The following is an 18,192-nucleotide window of genomic DNA, read 5'->3' as shown; positions in this document are numbered from 1 at the left end:
CAGGCTGGAAACTTACTTCCTCTTTTTCCAGGAAACCTGCTCTTCCTGTTTCATGACTCTCTCTGTCTGACTATGATTTATTATGATTAGATAGAAAAAAGTAGAATTAAAGCAAAGTTTGCATGAGACAAAAACAACACACACAACCAGATTTATTTTATTGACATTCAAGTCTACTGCTGTGCCTTGATGTCACTTGAGTGATTCATTTTAAAGATAACTTTATTTATTATTACTGTTAAACTAAAATCTCCAGCATGGGGAAGTGGGATGAGCTCGGATTTTCTTGACAATATTTAAGCTTTAAGGGGACTAAACAGGGCTGGTGTGAGGAGCTGAAGTTGCCCCTTACTTTGCCCATCACTTTTATCGGCTGAACTTGTTTTTATGATGCTTTAGTAAGGAGAACTGGATTTTTTTTATTCTGCTTTTTCCTTGTGTCTACAGGTTTTCTGGAAATGCTGATCTTCAGCATTCCTGGAAAGATTCACAAACACCCACATGGGCGTCTGATAATCGACCTCCTGACTTTATTGGAAGCCTCGTGCCAAAGGGATCTGGAGATTCAGCGTCTGGTGTGTTACTGCTAGGTAGACCTGCGTCTGCACAGGCGAATTAGGCAAAGTGGACGCTCAGAGATTTCTAACATCACCGCTGCTCAACGTGAACACCAGGCACAGCTGGAGAAAACAATTAAATTAGTGCATCAAATGAAGCTTAGCACACATAAAACCAGACGCACGCAGTCCCGCTGAAGGACAGATGCTGCCCCCACCCCGCCTCGCATCATCCTCTCAAATCCAGCCGCAGGGAAGATGAGATTTGGATCGGACCGATTTGTTCGCTCACTCGCTGCTTCGTTCCTGGCCAAAACGTTGGAAGCGTCGCTCTGAGGCGCCGCTGCAGTGAGCATGTTCTGCTGCTACCGCTGTGCTTTCCAGTTTTTCCCCCCATGGGGACAAAGATGAAGAGAATCTGAACCACTTTGGATCTATGTCAGGAGATTTGAGCTACAAAATACTCAAAAATATCAGTGTCGAGAGAACCCCCAAATTGTACCCAAATAAAAGTAAAAGGTATCCATTCAAGACATTACGCAAGTAAAAGTCAATAAAGTATTTGGTATAAAGTCTACTCAAGTACTAAGAAACTGATAAAAATAATTTAATGTGAAGAAGATTATCATCAAACAGACCAAGTGGAAATTTTGGTGTTGTAAAAATCTAAGTATCAATAATTCATATAAATAACAATTTCAAAATCAGGTAGAAGAAACATTTTATGTTTAATATAAAACTTAAAAACTGCAGGTCTGTGTCTGGTAAAAGCTTCCTCTTCATACAGTGAGAATCCAGATATTTTACTCAAGTAAAAGTAAAAAGTAGCAGCCCAAAAAAAACAAAATAACTCCAGTAAAAATTGATCAAATGTTACCAAATAACTGGTCAAAACAACCATCTAATATTTAAAAATTACATAATCAGACGGATCAAAAACATTCTGCTATTTTAGAGCTCAAAGGGAAAATAAGTATAAATAACATAATAAATCTTTAACAGTGTTTTTTGGGTTTCCGTTTAATTAAAAAAAACTCATTTTTTGGTTTAAACAAGCTTCTGTTTCATTCGGTGAAGCTACTTTCAGTGGGTAAAGTATCCAGATATTTTACTCAAGAAGGCGTAGTGCTAATTCATAATAAAGTTACTATAAAGCGTAATAAAAGTATTTTTTTCCAAAAAGTTACTGAAGTAAATGTAGCACAACTGAATTGTGAATTGTCAGGTAGCTAACAAAACTGCATTTTAGCTTGATTCTGCTCATCAGTTTTTAAAAGTAAGGAGTAAAAAAAAAAGAAAACAGTGGAAGAAGAAGAGGAGGCTGGTTTTCTTATCCGTGAGGAAGGCCCTCCTCCCCTCCGCTGCTCCTCCCTCTCTCCTCTGGTCCAGCAGCTCTCCTTTGCTCCAGTGCAGAGAGACGGAGCGGAGCGGAGGAGCCGAGCTCAGCATGCAGCCCGGACAGACTCTCTGCATCCGTCCGCCGGCTCTCCCTGCAGCCGCACGCTGCCGGTAATCGCGCACCGCAGCGCGCCGCAGCGCACCGCAGCGCACCGGGGGCTGCAGACTGAAACCCGAGCGAGTTTAAACCGGAAATAAACGAGTGGATGAAGGATAAAGCCGCGTCTGGACGGACTTTGGAGGCAGTCGGGTTGCAGCTGCCTGAGATTCAGCGGAGACGGAGCATCTGGGGGCGCCGCCTGTCGGCAGAGGCGGGTTTTGATGTGGGCGCTTGTCCAGGGCGGCATCAGAAAGGGGCGGCACAACCAAGAACTTCAAAATAAAATATCTTATTTGTCAGTCGTCCCTGAGAAACAGCTTCTATGTATGTTTAGTGGCGTTAGCTTCCCTTAGGCGGTACATTATCTGCTTTCTGATTTAAAAATAAAAAAATAGTTTGGAGTGCAGCAGGAAGAGCGGCTTGCCAAAGAACCACAGCTGGTTGTCGGACGGGTTACAGTGGCAGGCCCAGGGGTGGGGGCATGGCCGTGGGGGGGCCGCATCCCGTCCTCCACGCTTCACCGTGACAGAGGCTTCGGCTGGGGGTCATGGAGCTGGAGCTCGCCCCGGGGGGCCCCCAGACTCTCAGAGCTCCGCCCCTGGATGAGCGGAGGGGCGGCGGCGGCGGCGGCCGGTAGCGGCGGGGACAAACCAGGCAAAGTGAAATGTTCCCGCAGACTGTGGCTCCTCCTGGGATCGCTGGCGCTCGTCTTCCTCACCTCGCTGTTCCTGTCCGTGTCGCTGCGCGGCGGCGTCAGCTTCGGCTACCTGGAGCCGCCCGGGTGGGAGGAGTCCAGGCGGGTGAAGCTGGTGCCCAGCTACGTGGGAGCGCACCGGCTGTCGCCCCCCGAAACGCCCCAGCAGAAAACATGTGCCTGCAACAGCTGCGTCGGAGACCCCGGAGTCTCGGATTGGTTTGACGAAAACTACGACCCGGATATCTCTCCGGTCTGGACCAGGGACAACATCCAGCTGCCGCCGGACGTCTACTACTGGTGGGTGGTAAGTAACATTTATTACTCCATTTAAAACTTAAATCTGAAGATTTAACACAACATCTTACCAAGTATCTTTGGTCCAGTTTCACTGACAGACTTTTTCACTTATAATGCATTTTTTCCATGTTGTAAATAAAATAATCTGCCAGTGGAACAAAAACTTTTCATCAATATTAAAGAATTACTGACTTAAAACAAACTCCTATATCTGAAAAGTTAGTTTTGTCTTATTTCAAGTATACTAAGATATACCGTAGACAAAAATACTTGGTAAAATTGTGTGTGTTTGAAAATTCAAAAACGTTTAGCTTTTTTTTTCTTAAACAAGTTCAGAAATGTAAAAAACACAAAATATCACCAAGTATTTTTGGTTTACTTTATAGTGAAAATATCCATCCATCCATCCATCCATCCATCTTCTTCCGCTTATCCGAGGTCGGGTCGCGGGGGTAGCAGCTTCAGAAGGGAGGCCCAGACTTCCCTCTCCCCGGCCACTTCTTCTAGCATTCTAGCACTTCTGAAAATATCTCAGAACATTTTAAATAAGAGAAAACTCACTTGCAAATAACTTTTCAAGCAGTTTTTAGTAAATAATTCCTTAGTGTTTTTTTAAGTGCTAGTTTTTAAAGATTTTTCAAAAAAGTGAAACTACTGTTTTTTCATCAATATTAAATAATTATTTACTTTAAAAAGCTCCTATATTTTGCTGAAAAGTTACTTTTTAGTTAGTTTTGTCGTAGTTCATGTGTACGAAGATATTTGCACTAGAAACTAAACTAAAAAAACTAAACATTTTAGCTTTTCTTTCCTAAGGAAGTGCAGATAGTGCAGATGTAAAAACACAACATTTCACCAAGTATTTTTGTTCTAGTTTCTAGTGCAAGTACCCTGGTGCACTTAAAATACAACTAAACTAACTTACAAGTAACTTTTCAGCAAGAAATAAGAGCTTTTTTATGTCAATAATTCATTAATATTGATTTTAAAAAGTACTAGTTGCACTGGCAGATTTTTTTTTTCTTACAACATGGAAAAAATTTTGTTATAAAATAAATAATCTGCCAGTCGATCTCAGACTTTTAATGATAAGACAGATTAGATTTTACAGGGTGTATTAATTCAGCTGATGTAAAGGACAATCTGCTGATCGATGCAAGAACCAGAGACACAGAAAACGCTGAGTCACCGTTTAGTCGGTGGTTTGCTTATATCTGGAGGTCAGGGAGAGACGGGAGCTCTGGGTATCTGCTGGGACGTACGGCTGAGTTATGGAGCTGCAAACTGTGCTGAGGTTTTTACTGAGTTATAGAAACAACGTTGTGTGAATTTTGTAAACGCTGTTCAAAGACACATGGAGATTTCAGCTCTGTTGGAGGAGCGTCGGACAGAATTAAAAGCATTTCTGGGTTTGGATTTAAAACCATAACAGTGACGTTGTTACAGTGTTTTCTTTGTCTTTGAGTCTGATGGTTTTATTAATATGGGTTTCCATTTGTAAAGTTACAAAATAAAAAATTAACAACAATAATTTGAGTTATTTAGCTTGTCATGGGGAAAAAATGGCGGTATTTTTTTAGTGATATTGTCTCCATGTTATTCATTAATTTATAAATGTTAGAATTCCAAATTTAATATTTAGTTAACAAAATGTTAACTAAATACTAACTAAATACTTAACAACATAGGTCTGAGCTATATATTTAGTTAGCAAGCAAAGATGTTTAGTTATGAAGCTAAATATTTATCTTTGACCTAAATATTTAGTTAGCTAAATATTCAACTTCAATTAAATAATTAGCTTTACAGCAAAAATATTTAGTTATGAAGTTAAATATTTAGCTAGCAAACTAACATTATATTTAGTTAACTAAATATTTGACTTCAACTAAATATTTAGCCACAAGGCTAAATATTTAGTTACCAAGGTTAATATTTAGTTACAAAGCTAACAAAATACTTTGCAAGATGAATATTTACTTGGAGCTAAATATTTAGTTCACAAACTAAATATTTAGCTAGCAGGTAACATATTTTGTTAGCAAGGTAAATATTTAGGTTTGAGCTAAACATTTAGTCTGAAAAACTAAATATTTAGCTCCAAATAAACATTTTGTTGGCAAGTGAAGTGTTTAGTTTATAAAGTAAATATTTACTTGAAGCTAAGTATTTAATGTGGAGCTAAATGTTTAGTTTGTAAAGTCAATATTTAGCTTGCAAATGAAATATTTAATTTGAAATTGTGACTTTTATAAATTAATAAAGAAAATGAACAAAAATACCACTTTGAAAAACAAACCTCCCATTTTTAATCTTATGACAGACTAAATAACTCAGATTATTACTGTTAATTTTTGTGTAACTTTAGAAATGGAACATACATAGATTAACTCGGAGATGTCCAAGCTGTGGCTCGGGGGCCATTCTTGACTCTCTGGATGGTTTTGTTTGGCCCCTCCGTCCTCAAGAATGTAGAGAATTTGCAATTAATTTGAGATTTTTATAAATAAAATGTTCTTAGAACAAGACAAAATGTTTTTTCTATAATTAACTGTTTTTTTGATGAAGACAATAAACCCCCAAAAAGTTATAAAAAATATTTACCTGTCATTTGAAACAGCAACTGTTCAGCACCATGTTTACGATTTGACTACTGTGCTTTATTAAAATGTCACCTATTAGTTGTCATCTCTTATTAGATGACAACCAATAAATACATTTTTCAGCTTTAAATTTGAAAAGAATTGGCCCTAATGGTACAAAATTTGCATGAATATTTTAGATGAGCCACTTTTTGTTTCTGCACAAGCACATAAAGAACAATAAACATCTCACACAAGAAAAACAGCTGATAAACAAAAGTAAATGTTAAAACAGGTACTAAATGCCAGAGTGAAGGATTTGATACGAGTTAAAGTGCCTTAACTTTGTCCACCATCCAGCACAGACACTGCAGGCGTAGGAAATGGCATGCCTGAGTCTGTCTAAAGATAACAAAATCTTCTTAGCAGCTCCTCTAAAGCTCTCCGATTAACAGCTTTCACTATGTCTGTTTGTTTTCCACCGGCTGAGCACTGCACATAATCCCACATAAAACTATTACAGACTAAACATGCAACATAGAACATGGAAAACCTGCGAGCCTCTGAAATGCAGCGAGGTGGACTCCCGAACTCTGAACTCTGAACAGCTTTCAGATTCTTCCAGTCATTATGTGGAGCTCAGCAGATCAGGTCTCGGCTTTTCCTCCGTCCCCGACTCGCTCTCACGAGCTCCAGTCGCTCTCTGTCGCAGGTCTTACTGTAACATAAAAATCCTTACACACTGAACAAACTTTAAAAACTCATTCTGAGTGGCTCAGACTGTGAGAGGGAGTCAGAGAGACCCGACGTTTGCACCGGGAAAACATTCAAACGGCATGCAGGAAGTTCTCAGGCGGTTCAAACCGGACTTTCTTCCTGCAGGATCAACCCGAAATCAATAACGTTTTATGGTTGTGATTATTTATGTTTGTACAGCTTCATTAGCGGTTTCCTTACTTTTTACAGCTGCATTTAAAAAAAAAATTCATACTTTTTAATATAAGTCTAACTAGATTATAAAGTCTAGTTTATTTTGAAACAGAAAATCCCAAAAACAACCATACATGGATTAAGGAAATTACATCAATAAGAAAATACAACAAAGCCAAACTTTTCAATAAATAAATAATTTTTTATGTTGTTTTTGTTGCAGTTTGTTTTGTGTTAATTTCATTTTTGTTGCTGTTATTAATCCCCTTATCTGATTATTTTGTAGATCAATACATCTTTTTGTTAGTCTGTAATGTTTGTTCTATATACACCAATTGGCGAATAAACCAATTTATTGGTGAATAGTAGGTGAATAAAATTAAAAAATTAAATATTTAGTTTGCTAGCTACTTATGTAAAATATTTTGACCTAAATATTTGACTTATATAACAATAATATATTGCTATTTATTTAGCAAAAGAAAAATAAAACGTATTCTGAGTAAAAAAGAAAAAAAAATTCTGTAAAAGCTTGTTGGGTTGGAAATAATGATTTTACTTTTTTATTTTAGTAACTGGTATGTTTACTGTTAACTCAAAGAAAGAAAACAAGTTCATATTAATTTGGAAACAACAACACTAGTGTTTTAACTCAGGAAGAGTTCAGAAATCAGTATTTGGTGGAATAACCAGGAAGTTTTCAATGGGGCTCTTTAATTTTTCCAAAGCTGTACAACTCAAACCCTTGTGGTGAGAACTCACTTTTTAACTCTAGAATCAGCCGCTGCACCATAAGTACCGTCTCTGACACCTTAAAGCTCCGCCGACAGCTTCATATTAGCGAGTTTGGCCCGTTGCAGCGCGATCGTCTCCATGAGGGATGAAACTTCATCAGGACTCCGGCTTAAAGGGACGAGTACATCATAATCACCTCCTCATCTTCACTCACTGCCGAGCCAAGCAGCCCGTCTGACGAGGACGACATGCTCCATTTGTGCTCCTGCCAGTGGATGGAGGGAGAAAAAAGCAACATGGAGGAACGCCGGGAACAGACAGCAAGCAGGAGCACATCCCAACCGTTTATGGAGGACCAAAACTGACATAATTACAAATAAAAGCAGACATATTTATTTTTTGTTTTCCCTTTTCCTTATACATGCATTTTTGTCAAGAAATTTATATATTTTCTTTTGCGTATTCCTTATACAATCATTTGTTCATTTAAACAAGCATGTTTAAGGAAAACGCAAAAGAAAATATATAAATTTCTTGACATGAATAAGGAAAAGGGAAAACAAGGAAAAGGAAAATCAAAGTACATACTGTACATTTCTTGTTGAAAACGAATGAGTAAGGAAAAGGGAAATATATTTTTTTATCTTTTGTTTGTAATTATGTCAGGTTTGGTCCTCCATAACCATTTAACAAGATTTAAAAAAACATGAGGCTGAATAGATGCAGAGGAAAAGCTGTAACAAAAATCCTTTTTGAATTTTTACATTGTAAAAACACAAAATCTTACTAATTATTTGTGTCTAGTTTCTAGTGCAAACATCTTAATACGCTTGAAATAAACAAAATTAACTTAAAAGTAACTTTTCAGGAAGATAGAGAAGCTCTTTTTAGGTTAATACTGATGAAATAGAACTAGTTCCACTGGCACAGGCTTCACTTGTAACGAGACAAAATCTACTGATAAGTTTTTATTTTATTTTATCAATACTAAGGAATTACTGACCTAACTGCAGGATTATTCAAACATGCATGAAAGAGTCAAAGCAAAACTCCAGGTGTGTTTTTGATGAGGGAATAACATCATAACATGACGTAAAGCTCAAAAAGGTCAGTTTTACATAAATACTGCCCATTTAAGGGAAATGTGTAAAAATCTAAATATTTTACCTGTATTCCTAATGACAGAAATAAAATGAATACAATTAAATTTCACCACCTATGCACTGCAAAAATGCTAAATCTTACCTAGTAATTTTTTCCCAGTTGCTAGTCCAAATATCTTAGTGCACTAAGACAAAATTAACTTAGCAAGATATATGAGCTTTTTTTAGGTCAATAATTCCTTAATATCAATGAAAAAGTATTAGTTCCTAATACTAATAATATTACTACTGGCAGATTATTTCACATATAACTTGGGAAAAATGTCCTGTTATTAGTGAAATTATCTGCCAGTGGAACGAGTAACTTTTCATCAATATTAAGGAATTATTGACCTAAAACAAGATCATATAAGTAGCTAAAATGTCACTTCTGAGTTAATTTTGTCTTATTTCAAGTTATTGGAAGTAGAAACTAAAATTACTTGGTAAGATTTTGTTTTTACAGTGTGCAGAGCAGTTCTCCAAACGCCACTGTTCAAATTTAAACCCAATTATTTTCTTTTTTCTCTATTTGCATAACCTGCTGTGAATCAAACCCTGTCTCCCAAATTATCTACTAATACTACTGTACAGCTTTTTGGGTGAGGATTTATGGGCCCTCTTCTGTTCAACGGTGACCCGACCCGCCGCAGTCAGCAGATCGCCACCGCTTCGATCAATAAATCCATTTTGACTTAACTGGAGTTAAATGGTGGCTGGGAGGGAGAACTGGTTAGAGACCTAAAATGAAAAATGAACTGGCTCCTGCTCCGCGTTTCTGCTGCAGCCTGACAGAAAACAGAGGAGGAGGACAAACGTTTGAAGATTTAAACGTCTTCCAGTTAAAGCTGTATTACATAACTCACATAAAAATATAAAGTTATGTTGAATTTTTGGTATTTTAAGGACAAACATGACAATAATTCATATAAGTAGCCAAAAATAACAAAACCAGGCAAAAGAAAAAATTTCTAAATCATTTTTTCTCAATAGAAAACTTAGTAAACTGTAACAAAACCTGCAGGTGTGTGTCTGTCTGGGGAAATTTGGTTAAAACATTTTTGTTTTTCATTTAGTGGGTAGAAAGTAAAGAAATTTTGCTCAAGTAAGAGCAGAAATACTCCATTTATTTTTATAAAGGTTACATACATGCAGCTTTTATTGTTGTTCTGAAATGAACGAACAATCATCACTCAACTATCAGTCCTAAGGCTGGAATTTTCTCCCTTCATCACTTCATTTTGTTTTTATCCAGGAGTTTTTCCAGCAGCCGTAAACAACAACAGCAACAAACAATCAGCAGGTCTGATTGAGTCAATTTGACCAAACGGCTAATTACTGTTTGGTTAAATTGACTCATTTATTTCAAAAGTCTTTGCTAAAATGCAGAAACAGTGAAAGAAAACTAAAAATAATAGACTGCATGGTTGCAGCCATCCAAAAGTCTTCAACATTTTTCACTGAATCAGGAAGACAAGGAAAACAAAGCAACAGGGAGCAGAATAAAGATTACCAGTCACTGATGAGCTGCATGGCGCGTTTACATCCCAGAGAGACGACGAAGAGCAGGAGGAGGAGGAGGAGGAACAAAGAGGAAGCGAGGGAAATTAAGGGAAAGGAATTAGACCTGAGTGCTGGGAGACCGACGGAGAGGATGCAAACCTTAGTGAAAGAGATCTGTGTTGGGAGAATTGAGGCCAATGGTGGGTGCAAAGGAAGTGGTGACAAAAGAGTGTGAAATGAAATGAAGATTTCTGTGTGGGAGAAAAGGAGGCGACCGTCATGGAGTCGAGGACGTGCAAAGAAAGTACATCCTCTACATCCTGCGGTTCTTAAGGTGCCTCAATGAGATAAGAAAAATATCCGCTCCTCTCCAGGGTTTCATGTAAAACCAACACAAAACACATCATGTGATTTATTTAATTAAAATATAAACACTGGAGGAGCGAAAAACTGAGTGCAGAATCCAGCAGATTGTCAAACCAGTTTTAACTGGAATTAATCTTTTCTATGTGATGATTTATTAGGGCGTTGTAGATGAAACAAAAAAAGAGGACAACGTTTTCTGCAAACATGTGGAAACTTTAAGAATAATCTCAGCAATTTCCTAGAAAAACAAGGATTTTTCTGAGCTTCAAAAGTCGACAATTTGCAAGAAAAAATACTCAGAAACATTTAAATAAATCTCAGAAATTTCTATAAAAACTTGGACATGTTTTAGTTTCTAAAAGTAGCTGAAAGTAGTTGGAAAATAATGTTTTTTAATGACTTACCACAGGAACAAACTTATTCATGTGTGATTTTAATAAAATATTTACTCTGGAAACTGGATCAAAATTACCTGGTAAGATTTTGTGTTTTTGCAGTGCAATTAAGGATTAAGTGAGAAACTTTGCAGAGTTCAGTATTTACAGCCTTGTAAAATGTAGAATTTTCTAAATCAAGCTCACAGAAAACCTTCCATTAAAAAGCCTTGGTTTCCATAGAAGCCTAGATTTCAGGATTTTTTTTACTAAGCATTTTGTCCCTAATTTAGCTCCGTATATTTACTCTAACCAAAGCCTTTTTATGTTTCTGCAGATGTTGCAGCCGCAGTTTAAACCCCACAACATCCAGCAGGTGCTGCTGAGACTTTTCCAGGTATTTTGTTTTTATTTTGTTCCTTAATGTCAGTAATATTAGGAAGCACCGTGATGTGGAGAGGACGTGTTAGAGATTAGGTGTGTGTCCTGCCAGCCTTGCTGCTAACTTCCAGTGACCGTTTTGAGGATGGATGTGATAATGACCGTCTGCCTCAGGTGATTCCCGGACGGTCGCCGTACGGCTCGTGGGATCCGGGGCGCTGCCTGCGTTGTGCCGTGGTGGGAAACTCCGGAAACCTCCGCGGCACCGGATATGGGGCGGCCATCGACGGGCACGACTACATCATGAGGTGAGGCGCTTTAGATCAGAAGCCAAAGGAAGGAAGATGGAGAGGAAAACAGACAGGAGTCATTAATATCCAATGTGTTTTCAGGGAAATATGTGGTTACTAAGTGGGTGGCGTACCTAAACCTTGTACTACAATGAGAGCAGCACTACTTCAATGTATTTTTTGTCTTGAGTAAAAGTAAAAATTAACCGCTCAAGAAATGACTTGAGTAAAAAAGTATTTGGTTAAAAGACGACTCAAGTACCGAGTAACTGATCAAAAACATCATTTATTATTTAAGCAGACCAAATTATAAATTTATGTGGAAATTTTGATATGTTAAAGACTAAAATAAGAAACAACACAATTACAAAGTAACAAAATCAGGCAAAAGAAAAGTTTTTCCAAATAAATTTCTTTCAATATAAAACGCATAAAGTTTTAAAGGGGCAGTATTAAGTATTTTCCAGGCATAAAATGCCATTTTATAGCACAAGTAATTAGATTAACTTCGGTTTCTAAAAAAAAAAATGCTACATGTATCAAATATGACTTAAAAGAAGTTTGTCTTTGTAATTTAACACCTTGAAATTGGGTCTCTGTCTCTTTAAAAATCCTGCTCTTTCTGAAACTCTGAATTCAGGTCGGTGTCGGTCTGCTGAATATTTGGTTCAAACATGTTTGTTTTTCATTCAGGGTGTCGGGAATCCTGAAATTTTACTCAAGAGTAGAGATACTTCATAATGAGTAATACTACTCAGCGTAGTAAAAATACTCCTTAAAGTACATTTTTTCCAAAAAGTTACTTAAGTAAATAGTCAGCTAGTTACTACCAAACTCAGCTGAGCTGCAGGCAGCTCATGTATCTATCTGGTGTTCAGATCAGTCTCACTGTTTGACGCTGTCCTGCTCTCAGCTCTCTGATTGGCTGACAGTGGTCACCTGACCTGCATGGTTGCCACAAAGAGCGTTATGTCCTGAAAGCGTTCATTCAGATGTGCAAACTGAGGCACAGAAGACTTTCTGTTGCACTGATTGTTCTGGAAAATCAGACTCTGTTTCATGATGTTTCCTGCTGTTTGAATTAATAACACGCTAAAAATGCAAGATCAGTCCTTTTAAAAAAACTCCAACAGCTGTAGAAATGGCAGTTTTTAAAGGTGAACTATAATGCTTCCTCTAACAGGAGGGAATAGGTCTTAAATAAAACATGTTTATTAGTTTTTATGCACAAAATGATTCTTAAATAGTGAGATTTTATTCTGCTTTAGTCCTGCCTACTTTGAGCTCCTTTCAGAATGAGCTGTTTTAGGACCACTGTCACTTTAAATCCAAATTAGCCTCTGCTGGCCACGCCCCCAAGTCAATGTTTACATTTGCAAGTGAAAATGACTGCAACCAGATGCACAATTATTTAACTGTACATCTTTGAAAAACATTAGTAGAGCCTCCTACACAACCAACAAGAATGCAATAAGTGGTTTCTGGATGGTAAGTCAACAATACTCTTATCTTTTCCAGCAGCCATTGTACAACACATACAGCAGTAAAACCAGCTGACCAAACATGCTGGAACCCCCTTTGGGTTTCTCTGTAATGGCGCAGTGTGATTCAATATTCAGGAGATTTTTGAATATCAAAAAACATTAACTTATTGCAAAAAAACATCTGGCTGTTTTTTGTTTGTTTGTTTTTAGTGCTTGAGTTGTTTTTAGAAGCAGTAGAAACCCAAAAGGAAGTGTGAAAACATACAAAATGTCAATTTTGCATAACAGCTCCCTGCACCATGTTGGTAGCATTAGCTTCCGATAAATACATAGTGTTAGCGTTAGCTTCTACTTAATATCATGTTGGTTTGACGCTTTTGCGCTAGCTTCTGCTAAATGTCATGATTGCATAATGCTTCAGCATCAGCTTCAGCTAATCTCATGTTGATTTAACGCTTTAGCATTAGCTTCTGCTATACACCATGTTGGTATAAATGAGCAATGCCCTCAACCTCTCATCACTTATAGATTGACCTTTGACCCAATGGGGTTATTCCAGCTATTTCCAGCTGAATGGTATTTCTACCAAGAACACAATGGTTGTTCTTCTATTGGTGCCAGTTGCCAACTGGAGCATCAAACAGTAGGAATGGGAGCCTAAACATGCAAATTAGTGTTTGGTTAACCTTCTGAATCTCCTCAAGAAGCTTGTCTCACAGAGAGTGAGGTCAAACATAATGGTTGTTTACATCAGCAGGGTCTGAAAGCACTCAGAGGAAGATATGAAGATGCCATTTTAATTTGCTCTGGAGTTAAATAACAGCACAAGCAGCTGGTATTTTGTGCTATTAGAATCAATTACAGCTGGATTCTCTCTGGAGCTGCGTGGGCAGCTTTCATCTTTTCTTTTCGCTGGTTGGGATTTGTTGTTCATTTGTTTTCTGAGCTTCAGCTCGGCCACAGCACTCCACCAACCACACGCCTCAGTTCACTCCAGCTCTCTGCACAATCATCTCTTTTGTTCCTAGTATATCTGCGAGTGCGCTCGGTGCAAGCTTTATATTCCTAACTTTAGCTCCCCCTGCTCAGACAAAAATATTCTTCCTGCAGACAGTGACTCACGTCCAGGGCTTTGTGAACGCCGTCTCATGTCAGCAGACAGAGCGGAGCGACTCAGAGGCAGACGGATGTCATGCTGGGGAAAATATTCCTGTTTCTGTGGATCTACTGTTGGAAAACAGTGAGAGCTCTAAAACTAACAGTAACTCAGTCAAAACTCTCTACGGAGGAGTTTGGACGTTTCTGTACAGTTTGTGGTATTTAATAAATGTTCACTGTTTCTTTCCTTCCCCTTAAAGTTTCATATTCCTGTTTAGAGATGCTACATTATTTTCATAAATGTCTATTTCAGAAACTTTATTGTCATTCCTAAACAATCACATTTTTGATCTGCTTTAAATTTTAACATAAAGAAATCATAAAACCTTTGCCGAAAAGAGGATGGATATGCTTCCTTCTGTGGGATGTTGAAATTTATCGAAAATGACAAAACAAAATACATCTAAAAGATTCTGTCATGGGATGTCAGTTTAATGCATTAAAAAAGCTGCTTAGACCATAATTATTAAAGCATTATCAAAATTTATATTTAAAAACCCAAATCAGATTTTTTTTTCACACCATTCTGACTTTTCAGCCCCAAATATTCAAATTATTCTCTCTTCTATATATGTGAGACTAAATAGGATATCAGATTGTTTAAAAGGGGTCTGCTGTCAGAGTGGTCGAGTCGCATTTTGTCCAATGTTTACGTCATCAACATGAGACCTGCGTCATAATTCTGCACCAGAAGGAGCCAGACGCACTAAATCTGGATGTAAACACACGTCACATAATTTTTCGCTAAAACGTTTTTGCGCTGGGTGGTTTGTCAGCCATATCGAAACACTATTTTCGCGTCACACGAGTCACGTGATCAACAGCCGGTTGTTACGGTTACTACTGGCGGAAACGATAAAATAAGACGACAGGAAGTGGTAGGAGGATGATGGTTTGTTTTTGTTCTGAACTCTCACAGCATTACAGAGTTCATAACAAGTTGTGTGTAATCCCAATGTGTTCTGTAAAATCGCAGACTACAATTTTACCAAATGGCTTGTCGGTCACCGACGTCTCCTCTGATTGGCTGATAGATGATGAGCGCGAGCGCCATGGCTGAATTATGAATATAACTCGTAACTGTTTACATCCGTCGCTGCCTTGATTTTTAGTAACTCATTACGTGAACAAGCTTATTCTAGTGCGAATTTAATTTTATTTCTGATTTAATGGAAACGCCGTAATTACGAAACTCTGTTTTTTAGACATTAGCTGAATACAAACAAAGATTTGAACAACTACTGAAGCATAATGTAAGCGAAAACAAGACTAATATTCCCTGTAACCAGCATGAATGTGTGTGCAGCTGTGAGTGAAAGCCTGCTGATGCCTGCAGGAGCTTTAGTTAATTTTGCACTTCTAGATTTTTAGCTGTGATTACATATTTGCGCTGCAGTAAAACATCTCTTCTTCTATTTTTACACTCTGCATGACAAGCAGTTTTATTGTTTTGTAGTAGCAGGTGCAGAAAGATGTCTTCAATGATAAATACCTTTAAAATACAGCCAGATGTAGCTGCACACATCAGACAGCTCAGACTTACTGCTGTTTTTCTCAGCAGAGCAAATTTAGCTTAGGTTTGCTTACATGCACGTTTCCTCCACTAAGCATCCTGTTGAACACTGCAGCATATTTTCACATAGTTTCCTAGTTTTTGTATGCTACTTATTTGTTTTTATTAATTTTCATTCCTTGTGTAGACCTTACTTTACTTCTGAAAATATGTCTCATAGGGACTCATGAAGAATTTGTTTTTATGCTCTGCTAACCTTGCGAGGGCTCACATGACTGAAAAAAAAGCGCAACATGTCAGTTTTTTTCATCAGAAACTGGATAAGTCCATAAATAAATGGGACCAAATATGCAAAATTCATGTCTTACTTCAATTTTGGTCTGAATTACTTCTAAAAACAGCCTTAGCTCTTAAAAAACAAACAAAAACAATAAATTAATGCTTTTTGGTGTCTGAAAAATTAACCTTTTCAAATGTAATTTCACAATTCAGCAAGTATTGCAGCAAACCTAGCAACCCCAGCAGAGTTCCGCCGTTACCTAGCAACCCCAGCAGAGTTCCGCCGTTACATAGCAACCCCAGCAGAGTTCCGCCATTACCTAGCAACCCAAGCAGAGTTCTGCTGTTACCTAGCAACCCAAGCAGAGTTCCAGCACGTTTGGTCAGCTGGTTTTACTGCTGCATGCGCTGCATGGTGGCTGCTGGAAAAGACAAGTATTTTGCTGTTGACGTATTGTCCAGAAACCACTTGCTGCATTCTTCTTGGTTGTGCAGGAGGCTCCACTTCTGCCTTTCAAAGATGTACGGTTGTATAATTGCGCATGTGTTTGCAGCCATTTTCACGTGTGATTTTAAATGTTGAGTTGAGGGGGTGTAGTCAGCAGCAGCTTATTTGGATTTAAAGTGACAAGAGGCCTTAAAACAGCCAAAGTCTCATTACCTAAGGATGATTTTGTGCATAAAATGTATTGAACGTGTTTTGTGGAACCCATAGATTCATCCTAACCTGTTCAAGGAAGCATAAAAGGTCACCTTTAAAGCCAAAGGTGGTTTGAGAAACTCCCCTGATGCTCCTCTTTTCCTCTCTCTCCCGCAGGATAAATCTGGCCCCCACTGTGGGCTACGAGGAAGACGCTGGCAGACGCACCACGCACCACTTCATGTACCCTGAGAGCGCCAAAAACCTGCCGACCAACGTCAGCTTTGTCCTGGTTCCCTTCAAAACCCTGGACCTGGTCTGGATCACCAGCGCTCTGTCCACTGGCCAGATCCGATTGTAAGCATCACAGATGTGCATGAGCCTGGATTAATAAAACAAACAGGAATGTAGTTCAGACGGCCTCCCTTAGCCGTCGGGGCGCAGTAAACACAGACACACGTTCTGTTTGCACTGAGAGGCTGCGAAGAGGCTGAGAGATTAGCGATCTGTCAATCATCCAGTAATCAAATAAAGTTTATCTCTCTGTGTGGTTTCTCTCTCTGCAGCACTTACGCTCCAGTGAAGCAATTCCTCCGTGTGGATAAAGACAAGGTTCGTCTGGCCATTTCGACAAAGTGACCCTGCTCCAGCGTTAAACCCCCTTCCACATTGTCGACGAGGGATTACAAACCCTGCCTTTGTTGTCACTAATCTCCAGCTCGCGGTTTAATCTGTAAAATAAATAAACAAACTCCTCTTTGCGTGGAGGAGCTGAGGCATCTTCGCCCCGGTTAGACTCGCAGCATCTTTGAGAGTGACCTAGAAATAAAGAATTTGAGGATTTACTCCTGCACTGTGCAGCTCTGAGCAGTCTAAAGCTCCTTCTGTTGGGACTCAGCATCACCAGGAGGCAGCAGAATATTTTCTAATCACCTTTTATCTAAGGAACCCACAGTTAAATTAGCAATCAATTATTTAGATGATTAATCGGATAAAAAAATTGACACATTCTGCAACTTTTTCATTTATCCATGTAAGCTTATTAGAACTACACAAATATGTAAAGAAATAATTTAATTTCTTTTGTAAATATGAAAATAAACATTTTATTGCCTAAAATGCAATAGCAGAAAATTACTTGGGTGAACTAATTTTTGCATTAATAATCAGAGAGCAAAAGATGCTTAATAGAAAGTTTTGTTTTTTACAGGATTCAAAACAAGTGAAACTAAAACTATTCTGCTTTTGGAGTTTTGGGAAAAAAATATTTATTTTTTTATCATCTTAAATTCAAAATGTCTGTATTTTTGTACAGTTTTTGCTTTATTACTGGTCAGAGTAAGTCCAGATGGATCCCCAATCATTCTCTGTATTAGTAATTTTTTTCGGTCGTAAATTTATTCAAAGTGGAATTAAAAGGCCTTAAATTTGATTTGTGGAAACATGCAGATATTGTGGTTTAAGAAAGTTTCAAACAATTAAAATCACAGGAAGCAAAACAGTCAGAAATGAGAACTAAGATCAGGATTTTCTAAGTGGACTGTTTACATATTTCAGGTTCAGATCTTCAATCCGGCTTTCTTTAAATACATCCATGACCGCTGGACCAGGCATCACGGCCGGTACCCTTCCACTGGCATGCTGGTCCTGTTTTTCGCTCTTCACGTCTGCGACGAGGTCAGTTTTTGTTGTTGGTTTTTTTCTCTCATTTTTCATAGCATTCATCCAGTTTCAACATTTCTCCATCCTGATCCTGACGTTGCACT

At 38.2% G+C, this 18,192-nt stretch overlaps 1 protein-coding gene across 1 annotated transcript in view; it reads left to right on the top strand.

Moving 5' to 3' along the window:
* Positions 1-18,192, top strand: part of st3gal2 (ST3 beta-galactoside alpha-2,3-sialyltransferase 2) — a 50,419-nt gene that overhangs the window by 25,643 nt on the left and 6,584 nt on the right. Inside the window, exons 2-7 of the mRNA XM_032580992.1 lie at positions 448-3,056; positions 11,019-11,078; positions 11,237-11,370; positions 16,604-16,783; positions 16,993-17,038; positions 17,984-18,103. Coding sequence (XP_032436883.1) covers positions 2,658-3,056; positions 11,019-11,078; positions 11,237-11,370; positions 16,604-16,783; positions 16,993-17,038; positions 17,984-18,103 — 939 coding nt within the window. The 5' untranslated portion in view covers positions 448-2,657. The remainder of the gene's footprint in view (positions 1-447; positions 3,057-11,018; positions 11,079-11,236; positions 11,371-16,603; positions 16,784-16,992; positions 17,039-17,983; positions 18,104-18,192) is intronic.

The sequence above is a fragment of the Xiphophorus hellerii genome, chromosome 2 (assembly GCF_003331165.1).
Source record: "Xiphophorus hellerii strain 12219 chromosome 2, Xiphophorus_hellerii-4.1, whole genome shotgun sequence".
Classification (NCBI taxonomy): Eukaryota; Metazoa; Chordata; class Actinopteri; order Cyprinodontiformes; family Poeciliidae; genus Xiphophorus; species Xiphophorus hellerii.
Note: the sequence above shows the minus strand (reverse complement) of the source record. Positions and strands in the feature narration are given on the sequence as shown.